We start from the raw sequence: 17629 nt of genomic DNA, 5'->3' as shown, positions 1-17629 counted from the left end.
CTGATTTATCCAAATACTCTAAATACTTAAGAGTGCCTCCTGTGCTTTTCAGTAGAGATAACATTCAGCCCTGAGGTTGATGGAGTTATTTTGTGTTTTACATAGCCAGAAATGTAAACTTGGATGTGTGTTGGGAGAAATGTACAACCACTAAACACTACATCGATCCAAAAGTCATAATTAAGAATGTTGCGCCACAGCTGAGAAAAGAAAATAAGATTCAACTCGAAGAGCATCCAGTCCAAAATAAAAATGAAATGAAATAAAATGAAGCCATCACCATGGCAAATATTTCAATTGAAAAATCACAGATATGCACTGAAAAATGAAGTAGATTGTGCAAGTGTACCTAACATTTTGACCCTTAAATAAACTCCCTGCATAAATTGTACTATTACAAGCATTTGAATAAGCCTTGGCATTGTATTCATTATTCAAATCATAACTAGGTGAATCAAAAAATAATCACAAATTCACGATGCAGGTGCTGAGATAATTATCAGTCTCTGTTTTGATTAGTCTGATTGAATTGCCTGATGAGAGGACATTTCACAGTGTGTTATTAGTTAGGAGCCCCTTTGCTTGCTCACAAGAGCTTCTTTCCTTCACATTTGTTCGCATGTTGTTGGCGATTGTTTGTGACACTGGAGATTGAGTGACAGGTCACAAAGGTGTTTCGTGCTCTGAGAAATAAACAGAGGATGTGGCTGACTTAAAATTCTGGTGATGCGACAAACATTAGAATCAGAGTAGCCAGCACGCACATAGTAATCAATGTGTAAGTGTAAATAGTCTTTAAAGAAACAATTTTTCCTTTGAACACCATCTGTACATGTGTGATTAAGATGGCAAAGTGTTCCACCACACCACAAACACTTTGATACATCTACATTTGGTTAACAAATGCAATCAAGTCAGAGCTGTTTCTGCAATATGGATATGCATGTTAATTTAGAACTACATGACATGCATGAGACACACTGCATGACTCAACAGTGGAAGCAGATGGTGGGAAAACTGGTTAAACGGTCAGTGCAAGCTGTCACCAAAGTATGTGATGACTCAATAACTTTTTAAAATTTCATATTAAAAGTCCACTAGTATTGTCCGAGGGAAGAAGAAAAAATCTAGGAGCTTTATGGGATGTAAACCCACTGTGCAAGCTAGCATTTGCACTATAAAGTAGTTTTGTATCAACTAGAATCAAAGCACACAGCTTTAGAGCATTTTAATGACAATGAAACTACAGGGAAAAGAAACTTTTCTGCTTCCAGGCAGTGAGAGGAGTGTTTTGCTCGAATAGCAAGTGAATAAACCAAAAAAAAGGTACTACATGCTGAAAGCCAAGTACATTATCGAGATGAACATATTTTTCTGAAGGACGAATGACCTCAGGGTTTTTTTTTCGACTATGTGTGAGTGTATAACATTGGCATAGAGACGTGGTCACCCAAGCGAAAGACAAATCGAAGTCAATATTTCTCAATTATGGCGCGCCATCTTGTCCATGTGCAGCCTCGCGTACAAAACAATTTCATTAATTGCATCACAAAAATATAGTAGCTGCTGAAATGACACCTCAAGTATGGATGTCACTCTGGTTCATATGCTGTTTCATAGTCCCCTTTTTGTTTGTATTTTCCTACTGAAATGCTCAATTCTTAAAATGGTAAGGGTAGTTAGGAATCTAGAAAGAAATGTTAATGCCACAAATTGCCAGCTAATAAGATAAATGATTATGAATTATTTAGTTATTTCTTATACACTCACTCATAGTGGGGTAGTCATCCCCTTTTCGCCTTCATTTTCCATGGTGATTATTCTCCTGACAAATATTTGCCAATAAGACAGTGATTTTGTCTGAGTGAGCATGAAAAAGTATGTTTCAGGTGATCCAATGGAAGTATATTCAAATTGAAAAGACCATCATGAATAAATTGACATATTTCAACACACAATCTATCCAATGCTTGCATGTTAATTATGTTGTTTCACACTAAAGTAGGCAGTGTAATGTTATGTTTCTCGTCAGATTCTCTATTATGAATAGGGCACATTTATTATTTTCACACACACACAATGCTTGTACGCGTGCACTTGTAGCAAGCATCAAATTGACTGATGACAGAAAAATTCACCCTTTTTATCCTCAACTGAAAGCCAAAAGTATTCTCTAAAAAATGAGACATCTGTTCAAAAGGGAAACAAAAGAATACAAGACACACTCCGAAAAAACCCCGACTTAATTTATTGTCCCTTGATATTGATTTAAAATGGGTCAAGTCTGGTGTTATTGTTATTGCACTGCTACCTTAATTATTCAACGACAAGGAAATCGCTTTCAAAATTGAAATAAAACATTCTTTTGCTATTTTATTTCCCTCTTTCTCTTTGATGGGCTTAAGTTTGGTTATACAATCTCATTTGCATTTGCTTTTAATCACTTCCCCGGACTCTTCATTTAAAACAACCATTAATTGGCATTTTCACTTTTATGACACGACTGCTAGGATATGCAACATAGAAATACTTGTCATACTTTACTGTGGCAGAGCAAATCAATGTAGCGTGAAAGAGGATTGTAGAATTTTAGAAGCTTGCAGAGGTCCAAGAAATGACTTGAAAGTTCAAAGCGACTCCGTTGTAATGGTTGCATGCGCTGAAAGCTGGCCAACTCATTTTAAAGAACCAGAGCAATGAAACATGAGGCAAATGAGTGAATCCCGCTTGAAGACTACAAATTGCACATTTAACCCTGAAGAAGTAACAGACCAACCAAGAATTTAAAAAAATGGCAATAATTCTTTGGGGTTATTTCTTTACAGTCAGCACTTATGAAACATTTGCATATACATGACCACACTTCTAAGGATGCTGATCACAAGAATTTGCAAATGTGGAAAGGAATGTTGACAACTCTCCAGTCTATTTCAGTTTTATGATGATATCTACACATATTAACTATGAATTTCAATGCAATGTGGAAAATATGAATATGAGTAATTCTCAGAAATCTTGCAGTACAAGTATCTCTATCTCTATTATCAAACATTATTTGAGTTATAAAAGTGTTTAGAGTGTTTAAACCCTGTGTATAGTATGTGCAGTACTGTTAATATGATACTTTAAGAAAGCAACTTTTTTAATCCTTTAAAGTTTTTTTTTTCCAAAACCAAAATCTACCATTGAAATGGTTTCTTTGGGTTTGCAAAAAAATAAGATGAAGGTCATCAAATCCTGGGTTTTATGACCCCATCAGGAAGATTTGAATCGATATATGAATAAAACTAACATTGAACCAATCGATAGTGACCTATTTTAGAGGGCTAAATCTCTCACCTGCCCTTCTTTTCCCATTTCCTTTTCCTCTCCGTCTCTCACATATCCATTGTGACAAGCTGAGCTTTGCAGCTCATTGTGATGCAGCCTGCAGTAGCCCTGAAACACAACAGAGTTCCTCCTGACTGCTGGACTGACCTCAATGTACTATATGTCCTTTGCAATGGGGATATTTATTACTACCTTTTAGGCCACTTAATCACTTTGTGATATGGCTGTTTATTCCAATAACATTTGAATCTGGAATATTTCTGTACCATGAAATTGTGATTAGAAAATCATGCTCAAAGTTTTACTTCACTCCTCGAACTACATGACTGGCCTTTGTAACATTTTCTACCACAAAGGTTACACGCAAATGTCAGCAACAAAATGTCACTTTGAAGACTGGCCGACAGCTGATAAGCTAAGTGCATTTTTGACATTCACCATGTTGCTGTCAGACACAGCCCTATAAACTCCACTAATGATCTTATTAGATTAGTTCACATTGAGCTGAGCGGAGGGTGTATTCTTAAAAGTCCCACGTAAAGAGGCTGTCCAATGAAAAAGACAAAATCGTATGTCAAGTGATACCCTCCAGCAGATGTAGCTTTTATGGCCAAATTAGATCATGTCTTTGAAAATGCAAAGCTTGGGTCGGTTGTTTTACAGCAAAGAATATGGTCTGGTCATAAAAATAAGAAAAGAAAAGCCCTTCATTATTATGTAACCTCACATAATTGTTTAGATAAACTACAATCTAACTTTCATTCTATAATGGGGTTCTTAATGGAGATTTTATAACTTTGCACTGTTAAAACGACAACAACAACAATAATAAAAGTTATGACATAAAATTTCAAATCATCCCATTTCATTCAATTTTGCTAAAGTGTTTGTTCCCCGTCCAAAATCACAAAAATTAACCAAAAACTGTGGAATCAAAAACTGCTTTCAAGGTTATGTATAAATGTCCTTTATACTGTTCTAAAAATGAGAAAACTTGTTACCTCACGTTGCATCTGTCAAAGTATCTCACACTTTGACATGTTGGAAGATGTGTTTGCCTAGTGATGCGGAAATGTACCGACTTCTCTCTCCAAGACGGCCTCTATGTCTCAGCTTCAATTGGTTTCACTTCCTCTTCGGTCACAAATTTAATCGACCCCTCTCAGTGAGTGACTGGACTAAATATTTAATAGACACTGAGAGGATGCTGCGAGATGAGGTGAGTAAATTTCATCATGTACTTTGGCTGAAGATCAGTCTTGTATGCACTCGCCTTGTAATCAAAGAATTGATTTCGACACTAGTATAATTAATTCCCTGTATAATGCTGTGTAAACAGCAGCTAGTTTTATCCTTAACATAATCCGATAATAGAGTACACTGACCCCCAATCTCAATCCTAAAATTTTGTCAGAAATATAAACAAACGTCCTTGAAGGAACAAATACATTTAATTGACCTTACTGAGAAAAGCAGTTGTTGTTGTTGTTCTTGTAAACACTTATTTTGAAGTTGTACTTGTCTGTCATTCAGGAAAACAAAACCATGGAAGCTGTTCATCAGGTCAATAGTCACACACTCGGTTAGTAATGGAATGAAACTTTTTGATCATATTCAGGTGAGAATTCTTGATCATTTTGAAATGGTTCTCTCACCAGGGTTTTACAGAGATTACCCCTATTATAATTTTTTTTCTTCTTCAGTGCTGAGTCCTTGTAGCAAGAGTGTCGTCCGCCTACGAGTTTCAGCCTGGATTTTTCACATTTTTATGAACTTAAAAAAATACAGATTTAAATAAGTAATAGCAGAAAAAAATGGCCAAGAAGTGGATTCGCGAGAAGTGATTCTGCGATAATTGAGAGAAGACCAAACGAATTAGCTGCTCCACTGACGCATTACATGTATTACTGCTTGTATCCATCTTACCTGCATTTTGAGAAATGCTGTATATTAACGATGTATACTAAAATGCTCACTTAAATGACCATTACTAGAAAGAAACGAGAGAAGAGGCCCAGTGACTACAGTATCCAAACGGTCAAAAGTATTCATGAAAAACCTATTGCTGCAGCGAATCTTGTCAGCCTACGTGGGTCAAAGCTGCAGGCTTGTTAGTGAGTTTTCTCCTTTATGAAGCTTCTGGCCTAATGAGGTCCACTAAACTCTGTGTCCAGTCAACCAAGACTCCAACCGAGATCTCTCATTTGCCTTTCCTCGCCTCCAAATCATTCGAATCACGTCACATCGAAGTATCAGAGACAACATAAACGGGAATTTGCAAATAGGGATAAAAATATATTCTTTAAATTTCAACTAAACCTAAGAATGATAGAATGTATACGCAGGTACTTTAGTAGAGTGCACCCGGATAACTTTGTCCAAGTATAGGTTGGTGTGAGATTAAAAGACCACATAAATATTAATGAGGTATGCAGGAAAGTAAAAGGAGAAACATGTTTTTCCTTTTCTTTTAGGGATGGGAATTAAAAGGAATTTGTTCTCCACCCATTTAACTGTTTTGATTGACTTTACAGTCATTGGTCCTTTACAACTTTTAACAAAAATCAATACATGAATACATTTATAAATACATAAATAAGAAAGTCTGACTTTTAAAAATGATAAGTACCCCCCCCCCCCCCCAGGTGGCAAGTATATTCTATTACAGAACAATTGATAGGAAGATATTTGTTATAAAGACATGCATGCTGTAACCTAAAAACATACCCATATAATATTTAAATATTTATTATACTAGTATTATTCCCAGTATTCCATAATAGTCATTGAATCGTGATTCCTCTGAGAAGTTTTTTCCCATTACGCCATTTTTTAAATGACCCCTGGCTTTGCGAAAACGCCTACTCTTTTGGGTTAAAACGTTTTCTTTTCACTGTACAGCGGATGGTAAGTTAGTTGGTATCCACTGAAATTGCTTTCTGGAAGTATTGCTGTGCCAAATATGTGATTTCCTGTTTATGGTGCAGTGCCTTTTAGGGGCCCATGGCATCCAAAATGTTTATTTTTTTTTTTTTGGCCTTGACGCCTACACACAAATTGTTACAAATTCTCGGAATTGTTGCAATTTTTCTCTGGGAAACAAAATTCTGATATTGCTCCACTATGTTACGGCAAAACACTGGGGAATTTGGTGAGCCTTCACCCATCTTGTTTTGTGAGTTTAAACATCTGGTCAGTAATCTGTGTTAATTTCTAAATGAAAGGTTGAAATTTGGTACATCATCTTCATTAATTTTTAAAACTTTTACAATTAATAATCTTGGATTACACACGCATACCCTCTCCCACTGTTAAAATAGACCATCATTTTACAATTGTAAATAAATCGTTGAAATTGTAAATTAAGATTTTTCAGAGAATTGATGAGACATTTTCAGAAATTAATCATGTCCTTTATTTAGAACATGTTTAACAATATAACATTTTTGCAATTGACGGAATTCTTGAAATGTAATTTTTGTCCCCATCCTTACAACCAATCCATTACTAAAAATAAAAAAAAAACATAAGTGGTTGAGGATCATCTCTAAACACTTGATCAATGAAATGTAATTCAACTTCCATTCCAGGAATAGGTGTATGAATGATGCAAATATTAAAGTAATGTTAATGAATAAAAAGGTACAGATTGCAATGTTAGCTCTACAAATACATTCTCTAAAAAGTAAATGTAAAAAAAAAGTTCAAAAACAGTGTAAGATTTTAAAGTCCTAAGTCAGTACAAAGTTATTTTTAAACGCCAGTCATTGTTTTAGATTTTTTTTTAAATCCACATGAATAGGATTTCCCAAAGTCTGTTCAACGCCACCACGCCCAGATGTCATTGCCCTGAAAAATAAGACCCCTCACGGCTATGCGTCTGGAGATGCCTCTTGATTTTATCTGAGCGACTGAAGCACTTGCCACATACGGGGCAGCTGTATGGCTTCTCCCCCGTGTGGATCCTCATGTGTACTTTGAGATGAGCCATTTGGGTGAAGCCCTTGCCACAAATTTGGCAGCGGAAAGGTTTTTCTCCAGTGTGGCTCCTCTGGTGCTCCTGCAGTCTGCCCGAGGAACTGCAGCACTTCCCACAAACGCCACAGCGGTAAGGTTTCTCCCGTGTATGCACCTGCACGTGTACGTGCAGGTGGCCGACGTGACTGAATGCCTCGCCACAAACTTTGCAACAAAAGGACGACACGTGGCCATGTAGGGGGGATTTCTGATGAGGGCACTCCATGACATTGTTTCCTTGGTTACGCATATGAGAGGCCTGCCCTCTGTTTGCCACAGGTCCGTTTCCTTTCGTACCAACCATCTGTCCTCCGTTCTCTACTCCTATAATGTCAATGTTGTTCTCATTTGCGCAGTTTGGGTTTACAGGCGCGAGGGGCTGCCCAACATTGTTGGAGGAAACGGGGCCCCTGTGGTTGCCGCCACTCTCTGCCTTCACGTGCCTCAGGGGGCCCCGCAAGCCGGGATCCTGCTCCCTGTTCTCCACGCCTTGACTCGAGGGCAGGGAGGACGTGTGGGGGTCATCCTGTACATACTCATTTGGTACACGTGGAGGAGAGAACATGTTTTCTGATGTGCTGCAAGAGCCATGGTTGTGGAGCTCTTCGTGGCTGACCCGGATGTCCGCCTTATCCTTGATTTGGATGGGAATACGCTCGTGGTGGCCCATGCTGGGACTCCACTCGCGTCGTGGACGATCACCATCCTCCTCTTCCAGCATTGGCAATGACGGACGGTCTGAGAACAAGGCACAGTCTCAAATTGAATAAATTATACTAAGGGCAATTGGGTAATGTGGGTTTATCACGCACATGAGCAGCCACAACAAAAATAATTAAATAATAATTGGACATAGGCTTTGTCATCATCATTGAGTCGACAAAAGTCTAATTGTCATCATACCCAGAAACTGCGTATAACTTGCATACTTTTGCAAAGGAACATTTCCAATATTGTTTAGTGATTTTTAGGAGCACTATGAAATAATGAGCATCTGTGCTGAAAAAAATAAACATAGTGGACTGATTCCTAATCTACTGATACCAATTGCTGATATTTTACGCTCTTTTTTACATTACGTAAGGCATGAAATTATCCGATTTGATCGATTCATGCATGTTTTTATAGAGCTCCTGTGGTAAATGAGGTGAGCTTGTAGGCTTGTTCGCACATTTTCGACTTGTCAATTTTGGAGACGATTGATACCAATTATTTTGATTTCCAATCAATGTGTGATCATTCAGTTACTTTGTGACAAGTTTTGCACTAATTGAATTGTAGCTCTTTCCTCATGATGACATTTATTTTGAAAAGTTCACCAGTCCCTCATGCACGTAGATTTAACTGTACAAGTCAAGAGAAGGAAAAAATGCTTGCATACGAATGTTTTTTTCTTTATAATTATATTAATATATTTAAATCATCCCATCGTATTTACAACAAGAATTGAAGGCAACATCTGCGGTTACACTTGCTGTGTGAAGTGAAATCAGTTTATAGTTGGTCCTCCTTTTCAGAAAAATAAAAGGATTTGAATGGTGCACAGGTCAATATTAATATGTTCATATGATCAGGCATGTAATGGACCATGTTAAGTAGATGTGCTAGCTAGCAAGCTGGCTAAGGAACAAAGGTTGCTAAAGTGTTAGCAGTTCCATAACAGTCGCTGCTAGGCTAAGGTACACTCGTTGGACAGCGGTTCTGTTTTATTAGGGGCATTTTAATAACTACCCATAACGGTCAAATCGTCATGTAGTCACATGAAGTAGGGGATGTTGGCGAGATTATTTTTCTTTGGCGCTAACCTGGCCATATTTCAATCCCAGCATCTCGCAGCCTGCGTCTCAGATGGTCGTTCTCGCGCTCTCGGATGGCTATTTCCTCCTGATATTCCAAGATTGTGTCCTCCACAGACTTGTAGATCTCCTGCGCAGCAAGCATGAGCCGCTCCGTCAAGAAAACGTTTAAAAACTGCAGTTTGGTCATCGTCCTGAACAACGCAGAGGGTCCAGACCATTACCCAAAAAAGGAACCAAATAGATGAGTCGCTAAATCACGTGACCAAATGACAAACTAGTAGTAATTGTTTTCACCCCCTTACCATTTGCAGTATTCAATTATTTCCAATATTTTATATAATATATATGGAAATATAGATTTTAAATATTTTTTTTTGTATTTGTGGATATTGCAGGAATAAATACTTTTCTAAACTATAAATATTGGGTCATGCAAGCCCAATTTGACCCAAATTGTAAAGTGCGAGTGCGTGAACCTTATATTATCTAATAATGACAAAAAACATACTTTTCCATACATGAAGGGTTAAAATCAAGGATCAATATTTTTGTCAAACATTCTCCCAAACCAGGAACATATCTTAGTCTTTTGTTTTGCTTCTCAAGGAAAACCACCACTCAATCTAATATGTTATGAAATTGATGGTTACAGACAACGTATGAAATACTTGTAATTACAGTTGAGCCAGAGGTATCATGAGGATTGTGCTATTTAAAAAAGAGTTTTAATTTGTGACGTGACGACAGCACAACGATGACGATTGTTTTTGTGATTAGATAATGCATTGTTTGTTTATGTCCCCTCTGGATATACCACATGATAGAAAATAGATGATGATTTAAAAAAAAACTTCCTATTTTATTTTTCACCCCAAATTCAGTCATGTAATAAACCTCCTATTCAACAGATGGCAGCATGAAATTGAGGCAGTTTCAATCGGAAACGTTGACCTGAAACTGGTCGAACACGTGGGAGCACATGCACTTCGTGTGGAGAACAGTCGCAAAGGGACGTGCAATCCAAGTGCAGAATGAAACGACCAAGTAAGTCCTTTTTTTATCATCGGTAAAAGATCCAAACGTGTCATATTATGTGTAAACACGCTACTTCCCGATGTTGATTTTATTCCCACCATCTTGTTTTCTCAGAGCTAAAAAAGGCGAGTAAGCGAATGTCATGTGCTCGACGGTACAAAATCCAAAAGAAGGTAAATTGACCATATTTTTGAACGATCGACTCATTTTAGAGGCTGCTCTTTAAAATGATTTAATGTACATGTGTTTTTGTAGGTCAGAGAACACCATAGGAAGCTTAAAAAGGAGGCCAAGAAGAAAGGAGTGACAAGACGAGGCAAGAAAGATCCAGGAGTGCCTAGTAGTGCGCCATTTAAAGAGGAAGTTTTGCGAGAGGCCGAACAAAGGAGACAGCAGGTTAGTAAAGAAAGATGTCTGATCATTCTTTTATTTTCCCCTCCGAATTCTATTTTTTTCCCTATATGCTAATTTTCTTCTACACAGCTGTCATTTTTTTGCACTAGATTTCAAAACAATGTCAGTAACGCTACTAAATTTCTGTAACCCCAGATTGAGGAGGAACAAGAGAGACAAAAACAAGCTGCAAGAGATGAACGTGCCAAGAAGAGGAAACTGGAAAAGGAGTCTCGAAATAAAAAAGAACCCATAGCGAAAAAACCTCGCGAGGTAGCAAAATGAAACAACCAAAATTAGATTTAGGTACAAAACTCCACAAATTCTATAAATCGAATGATGTTTGTTGCAATGTGCAGGATAAGACTGAAAAGCGTCCAGAAAAAGAGAAGGCAGTAAAAAAGAACACTAACAGAAATCTTTGTGCTGAACTAAACAAGGTAATGATGACACACTGTTTTTTAATGTTTTCCATTGAAACTCATTAGATCATTTTCTCTTCAGGTAATTGATGCATCGGATGTTGTATTAGAGGTCCTGGATGCTCGCGACCCCCTGGGGTGCAGGTGTCCACAGCTGGAGGAGGCAGTGTTGCAGAGGGAGGGCAACAAAAAACTACTTTTAGTTTTAAACAAAATAGGTACAAAGCATTTAACGCTTGTGTTTGCATGCGCACAATGATAATACTGCAAATGTGAGTCTGTAAAGTGTTTTGGGCATGTTAGGCAAAGCTTTATTTAAAGCCTGCCCCTTTTACAGTTTAGCATATTCTCTTGTAGATTTGGTACCAAGAGCCAATGCAGAACATTGGATACAGCAATTACAGCAGGAGTTTCCTGTTATAGCCTTCAAGGCAGCTCGATTTGTAAATAAGGTAGGGGGATAATTCAATTTTTGGGGGCTTTGCTTTGATCGAAACTCCTTACTGTAAAGTTCTATGGAGGTAGGAGAAGGTTAAGCAGCTTGTGTAGTACTGTTCTTAACTGGTTGATTCCTCCCAGATTAACCATCAAAACATACAATGAAAAGTTCTGCTGTGACGTGCTGAGCTTAATTTGTGTTTGATAATAATTTTTCAAGTGATGGTAGTCTTAGATTTTATTGTTTTGTTTTTTGTTGTAACCCTCTTACCTCTTGTCTTGGTTAGCCGAAGAAGAGGGGTAGGATAAAGCCCTCCAATGAAATTTTTTCCAGTACCAGAGCAGCAATCTGCTGCGGGAGAAAATTTCTCACGGAAATACTCACAAATTTCGCTGCGGGCAGGGAGGGCAACTCCCGTCTCCGGGTGGGCATTGTTGGTAAGGAATGAACTGTTTTATTTCTGAGAATCATTCTTTTCTTGTATTGTGAAAAAACTAGTAAAGGAAGGTACTTGTATCATAAAGGTTGTGACCCCACCCCCATCCAGGTTTTCCCAATGTTGGAAAGAGCAGCCTGATCAACAGTCTGAAGGAAAGTCCTGCATGCATTGCTGGGAAGACGAGAGGCATGACAAAGTGTGTTCCGTTGCAATCTATTGAGCAACGTTTTGCATCCAACTTAATCCTATGCTGAATTTCTTCAGATGCATGCAGGAAGTGCAGATCCCACCAAATGTGAATCTTGTCGATAGTCCAGGGATACTGGCCTGCCCGTCTAACCCAGCAGCCACTATCGCCCTAAAGGGCATGCAACTGATGAACAGCCCGGAGGCTATGGTAGATGCGGTCTCAGTTCTGCTCAAACTGTGCAACAGAAATCAGGTACTGTCCACTGCAATAAGATATTTGCCATTCAACTGTTAACAAATAATTTCTCATTTCAGGTCATTCTCCAATACAATGTCGCAAATTACAGAAACGCATTGGAGTTTCTAACCATGTTGGCCAAAAGGCACAATCTTTTGATTAAAGGTGGTGGCCTGGACACAATGCAGGCCGCCTCAATGTTTCTGGATGATTGGACAGGGTGAGCTTTATTCTTGCCAGCCACAGACCATTTGTTTTTGTAATGATGAGAGAAAAGTCTTGTACGCATCTCACATTGTTTTCTCCTAGACCCAAGATGAGCTACCACTGCAAGAATACTCATGAAGGCAGCCTCCCTCCTTATCTGACAGACAGCATTGTCACAGAGATGTGGAAAGGCCTGGATCGTGCCACACTGAGTGCTGGCAATATAAAGACGATGGACAGTACGCAAGATTCATATTCGAGCCACTTTGTGAAGTAATGTATGCCAGTAAGTGACTAAGTGATTTGTTTTCTTCCTTCTCTAGGTTCAAGATTCACTTCCCCATCCAACAGTATCAACTTCACGTCACACGGTCCTACAACGGGTCTGCTTGATGTCAATAATCTCCCCGAGGAAAAAGCCACTGTTTTACCCACAGTTGAAGAGGTGGTGGAGAAAGAGGACAACCAACAGGTGATCCAAGTTGTTACTTGTGCCACTTAACTTGGTACTGGTTTAAAGGTTATACCCTAGCATGGAAATGATGACAAATAAGTCTGCATTCATGATGGAGAATTATAATCCAACGCTGACCCTGCTGGTGGAAAATATGTGATAGATCATTTGGTGTCTATAGATTCCTTTTAACTGTTTTGCTTTTCTCTCACAGTTACAGCAAGAAGATAAAGCAAAGAAACCTGAGAAAGTCTCATCCGAAGGTACTTAATTGCAGTTGCATGTTTCATTAACATCATTGTGTACAAATGTCCACTGAATTTGATTTGTATTGTCTTTGCAGAAAAAACAAAATCTGTACAGTTCAACTTGATGCCCAACAACACCAGTACCTCAGTGGATACGGATGATGCCTATGACTTTAATGCTTACTTTAAATGAAATTCTGCCAGACTCCAAGCAGTCAGGTGAATGTGCAGCCCTTCATTAGCAAATGATGACAACATCTTCCCGCTGCAAATTTGGACACCTAATTTCCCACTGAAAGGTCCAAATGTAAAATATTTCTGTCCACTATGGGTTATTTCGGTTCAATTCAACCCAGAAAATTTTTCATTGTACATATTTTTGTGAATTCTAATTATGAGCCATTTAAAAAAATTGAACTAACTTTGAAAAGAAAAACATCAAACCAATGTTTTACCTGTATAACAGTTGTCTGACTTGTATTATATTAATAAACCAGACTTCCAATCTGATGAGCTTTTTTTTTTTTAATCTGAACATATGTTGTTTATACTTTTAACATATGAAACAGGTTGTCTTTGTCAGCAAAATGTTTAGAAATAACTGCACATATAGGCATGTCCAAGATAAAACATACATATGAGCCTGGAATGGAATACTGAAATATTTGCAAAAACAACATTGTAACAGTGTGCAATGAACTAGAAAAAGAAAATTTAGCACTATTGGTGAACCATCCATAATCCAAGTGTGAAAGCACCAACTTTTTTTTTTTATACCTTTTGACCTCTGCAACTTGGTACCAGTCTACATCAGTGGACGTCTCTGATGTTGACTTGACACAAAGTGGACTGTGGAAGCAACACAGGTAACCAAGTAAATATGTGACTTTGAATGTGACTCCCGAAATGGATTTCAAAATACTGCATCAATGTAACATGGGCGAACACACTTTCAAAGGACAGCTCCTAAACATTGCATTTGGCACTTAGTTTATCTACAATCATCTAAGATAATTTTTGAAATAAACTCATCTTAACACCATCATTTAAACAATTCTCAAAACAATACTGAATACAAACCCACTGAGCAAAGGTGGTTTCCCTAGGGGACATTTTCCATTCCCGAGAAACATTTGTGGTGGCTAGGTTGAATCTTTGGCAAATCATAGTTTACCATTTTCAGTCCAATTTTTCTCCGGTGTGCCTCCGCACTGGATGAAACTTTTCCATTGGATCTGCAATGAACCACCTATCCCACACATCCAGAAAGGAGGATGTCCTCCCCCAAGGCTTGTAGTGTCCATTCCAGTGAAGCAGCTTAGCTGCTTTGACAAACTGGGGTGAGAAGCGGTTTCCAGCACCTGTAACACCTAAAAAAAGGGGGCCTCTTATTTAAGTTACATTTACATTTCCAATGTATTATTCATCTACTCTCACTCAAAATTTGATGGACTTTTTTCCCTCCCAATTTTTTTTCCATTACATTTCTGATTCAGCTGCAGACCGAGTCTACACATTATTGGCTTACGTACCCAGATGCCTAACATGCCACAAAGGGTCAAGTGCAGAGTGGCGCTTGTAAAAAACGATGAGGAGTGGAGGGACGGTGATACTCTCAGCCAACGTCTTGCTGTACAGATCTTCTCTGGGGACGACAATTTCATACACGGTTAACATCAAGGACCGTGAAAGGACGGCCACATTTTTGCAGTGCGAATGACTGACCGTGCATTAAGTTCCATCCAGTGTTCTAGCTGACCAGTGATGTTCACGTTCCTCCATTCAGTCAGATTGGCGACGATGACTCCCGGGTTGAATGAGCAGGTGTTGGCCCTCATCCCTAGCTGTCTGATAGCCTCTTTTTTAAAGTCCAGGAAACCTATATAGTTGTTCTATTGAGAAAATAAACATTTATGAACCAATAATTCCTGATTTACCACTCGACCTTCCTATTTCACTTGATTTCCAAACTGTACAGCCTGTATGGGGATTGGTTATTATTGGTGTATTTTCACCAGAATAGTGCATAAATATAACTTGGTTCAGACCTAAATGCATTTGGCCACGACTCTTTGGATGGGGTTAACATTATGTTAGCTTGTGATAATGGTGTAAGAGATTGGCACCTGGGTTCCAGCCCCACGAATAATACCCTTGGTAGATGCGGAATCACAGTCATCAGAGAAGGCCGCTGCATGTCCAGGTTTTATACTTGTTTCATAAAGCTCTTTGATATCTCCTAAAAGAAAGTGGTGAAAATGTTTTATTTTCCACTATGAGAGATCAGCCTATGATATGTTATGTTAATGTAAAGGTTAGATTACCTTGCACAATGACATCATCATCCAAATAGATGGCTTTCTCCACTTCGGGCAGGTATAATGGCAGATAATACCTAGCAAAGGTAAGCTGATGGACAGATCGGATTATTAAAGTTGGCATAAAAAAAATTAAAAATAAACTATATTTCAGAAATGTACAATTGTCTCACCGGTCTGGTGGCATCCATCATCTGATGATTTTTTGGTATCTTGCCAATCAGCATCTCAGTCTTGAAAAGAACCATTTTATATTTGATGCTTTTTAGTTGTGGAACACTCAACCACGCCCTGTCGATCAACACAATTTGGTAAGCCATATCTCTCGGTGATAAACTAATTTCATCAGTTGTAAATGTCTCAGTTTTGCTCTTGGATACAATAGATCTCATACATGCCACAGAATATCGTGAAATTTTACAGGCTTACTTTAGATGCTCTACTGTGTCATTCAAGGTGACAATGGTGAAAACAACATTGGCTTTAGTGTTCTGATAGATGCTGTGCATGGCAGCTACTGCAGCACCGAGCCTCTCCTCAGCAGCAGTCATGACCACAGAGATCTCATCGCCTTGTCTCTCCATTTCTACTTGGAGGTCAGGAGACAATTCTGCCTCAAAGGGAAGAATAGCCCCAGTATCTAGATAAGAACAGAAGATTCACTTTATGCCCGTGAGGAATATAGGAAATCATTTTAGTATCCATTCGATATTGTAGCCATCTTCGAGTCCATCTAGTAATAAGGGAATTCGTAGTTCTTCGGTTTTTTTTTATTTACTTTTTTGTACAGTAAAAGAGAACCTTTGGTACAGCCTCACATCCTATTAGTTTTATTATGGGTTTCTAGAACAAGTCTACAGTATTAGGCAATAGACCGTTTGAACAGGGAGGTTTAGCAGCAATTATTTGCTGACAATAGCACAGAATGTAGCTGTAATTTAAGCAAATTTAGAGAAAACGGGGCAGGCTTAAATACACTTACGTGTGATTTCTTTGTGCAAAAAGTCACTGAGGCTGAGGAGATTCCGTTGAATTATGATGAGGAAAGCCACAGCAAGTAGCACAAGAATGACCACGTTTACTGGAAGACATAGACAAGCCCCAAAAACATTGGAAATGCAAACGATTAATGCATTGTTGCCAGAAAAAAAACATTTTACACAACTGTGCCAACCTTTCCTCATCGCCTCTTTCGTTGCTCCACTAGATTGTAAACAATACCGTAGTGGACACCGCCACGTTATCAACAGTAACTTGTTTAATTAGTGGGTGGATCATGTGCTTCCACTAGTGGGAAAAATTAAAAAAAGACTCATATTCCCGCAGATTTAGCCCACCAAGTGTATGTAAAATGCCTAAAACATTTATTCTGCAAGTCAAAGTTGTATGAAGAACAAATGTAGAGATCAACTGCCAACGCAACATGCACGATGGTCTGTTCGTGCGATAGTTGCCTGTAGCATGCCTGAACTAAAATCACCCAGATTGGTACCTAATGCATATTTAAGAATTAAAAATATATCCTGGTAGAATTTCAAAAATACGTATCATTCTGTATTCTTTGTGATTTATATTTTCCAGCTACAAAGTAGTTAATATGAGTTTTCTATTTCTCGACTGGCAATATTTTAGCTAGTCCATGCAAATGAGCATTTTTTGCCTCATGTTTTTGATTATAAAATTCCAACGTTACTATTACTAATACCTCCTTATGTTTGACTAAAAACACTATCAACAGCTAAATTCTGTCACTTCACCTTTACTATATCGTTTTTTTATTTGTTTCTTATATCCACATGCGCCACTCCCTTCCACTAGGCGTTGGTGGTATAGTGGTGAGCATAGCTGCCTTCCAAGCAGTTGACCCGGGTTCGATTCCCGGCCAACGCATGTGTTTTTCTTCATATAGTCTTCCATACTAATTTGCTTTTCTTCCCACACTGGATGTACAGGTGGTAACTTTTTAAGAGGATTATTATTATATGCGTCTTTTAAGACCTCATTCATCGTTGTGTCACATCATTCAAACATTAACAAATATTTAATATATGTAATAATGTATTATTAATAGTGTAACTCAATGTATACTTTGGTAACTCTA

General features: G+C 38.3%; 3 protein-coding genes and 2 non-coding genes across 5 annotated transcripts; 3 read left to right on the top strand and 2 right to left on the bottom strand.

The window, feature by feature from the left end:
* Positions 1 to 6721: 6721 nt before the first annotated feature.
* LOC144203390 (uncharacterized) lies at positions 6722 to 9419 on the bottom strand. The gene is made up of 2 exons (XM_077726794.1): positions 9153 to 9419; positions 6722 to 8085 (listed from the first exon to the last, which is right to left on the bottom strand). The coding sequence occupies exons 1-2, from the start codon at positions 9331 to 9333 to the stop codon at positions 7172 to 7174; spliced, it is 1095 nt and encodes a 364-aa protein (XP_077582920.1). The 5' UTR covers positions 9334 to 9419; the 3' UTR covers positions 6722 to 7171.
* Positions 9420 to 9933: 514 nt separating this feature from the next.
* Positions 9934 to 13720, top strand: gnl3 (G protein nucleolar 3). The gene is made up of 15 exons (XM_077726787.1): positions 9934 to 10190; positions 10296 to 10354; positions 10437 to 10577; positions 10731 to 10847; positions 10934 to 11014; positions 11079 to 11214; positions 11354 to 11448; positions 11722 to 11872; positions 11983 to 12070; positions 12139 to 12316; positions 12379 to 12521; positions 12611 to 12747; positions 12832 to 12980; positions 13177 to 13225; positions 13306 to 13720. Exons 1-15 carry the CDS (start codon positions 10178 to 10180, stop codon positions 13401 to 13403), a joined length of 1635 nt encoding a protein of 544 aa, XP_077582913.1. The 5' UTR covers positions 9934 to 10177; the 3' UTR covers positions 13404 to 13720.
* Positions 11513 to 11648, top strand: LOC144203768 (small nucleolar RNA SNORA47). Its single transcript, XR_013327768.1, has one exon. It is a non-coding gene; the product is annotated as a small nucleolar RNA SNORA47 (small nucleolar RNA).
* Positions 13721 to 16987, bottom strand: glt8d1 (glycosyltransferase 8 domain containing 1). The gene is made up of 9 exons (XM_077726793.1): positions 16703 to 16987; positions 16511 to 16609; positions 15958 to 16168; positions 15702 to 15819; positions 15535 to 15619; positions 15337 to 15449; positions 14936 to 15102; positions 14743 to 14855; positions 13721 to 14580 (listed from the first exon to the last, which is right to left on the bottom strand). Exons 1-9 carry the CDS (start codon positions 16710 to 16712, stop codon positions 14390 to 14392), a joined length of 1107 nt encoding a protein of 368 aa, XP_077582919.1. The 5' UTR covers positions 16713 to 16987; the 3' UTR covers positions 13721 to 14389.
* A 359-nt stretch (positions 16988 to 17346) lies between these two features.
* On the top strand, positions 17347 to 17418 carry trnag-ucc (transfer RNA glycine (anticodon UCC)). The gene has a single exon. It is a non-coding gene; the product is annotated as a tRNA-Gly (tRNA).
* Positions 17419 to 17629: the final 211 nt, after the last annotated feature.

This window comes from Stigmatopora nigra, chromosome 10 (assembly GCF_051989575.1).
Source record: "Stigmatopora nigra isolate UIUO_SnigA chromosome 10, RoL_Snig_1.1, whole genome shotgun sequence".
In the NCBI taxonomy this organism is placed as follows: domain Eukaryota; kingdom Metazoa; phylum Chordata; class Actinopteri; order Syngnathiformes; family Syngnathidae; genus Stigmatopora; species Stigmatopora nigra.
The sequence above is the reverse complement of the archived record's forward strand: the minus strand, read 5'-3'. Positions and strand labels throughout refer to the sequence as shown.

What these genes read in the sequence shown, in the direction of transcription:
- LOC144203390 (XM_077726794.1), bottom strand. Translation starts at nt 9,333, where the DNA reads ATGACCAAACTGCAGTTTTTAAACGTTTTCTTGACGGAGCGGCTCATG. An exon ending in TGGGATTGAAATATGGCCAG is followed by an intron (nt 8,086 to 9,152) that starts GTTAGCGCCAAA and finishes CCTTGTTCTCAG; the next exon opens with ACCGTCCGTCATTGCCAATG.
- gnl3 (XM_077726787.1), top strand. An exon ending in TAGCGAAAAAACCTCGCGAG is followed by an intron (nt 10,848 to 10,933) that starts GTAGCAAAATGA and finishes TGCAATGTGCAG; the next exon opens with GATAAGACTGAAAAGCGTCC. An exon ending in AACTGTGCAACAGAAATCAG is followed by an intron (nt 12,317 to 12,378) that starts GTACTGTCCACT and finishes TTCTCATTTCAG; the next exon opens with GTCATTCTCCAATACAATGT.
- glt8d1 (XM_077726793.1), bottom strand. An exon ending in TGATGATGTCATTGTGCAAG is followed by an intron (nt 15,450 to 15,534) that starts GTAATCTAACCT and finishes ACTTTCTTTTAG; the next exon opens with GAGATATCAAAGAGCTTTAT. An exon ending in TGGATGGAACTTAATGCACG is followed by an intron (nt 14,856 to 14,935) that starts GTCAGTCATTCG and finishes TGTCGTCCCCAG; the next exon opens with AGAAGATCTGTACAGCAAGA.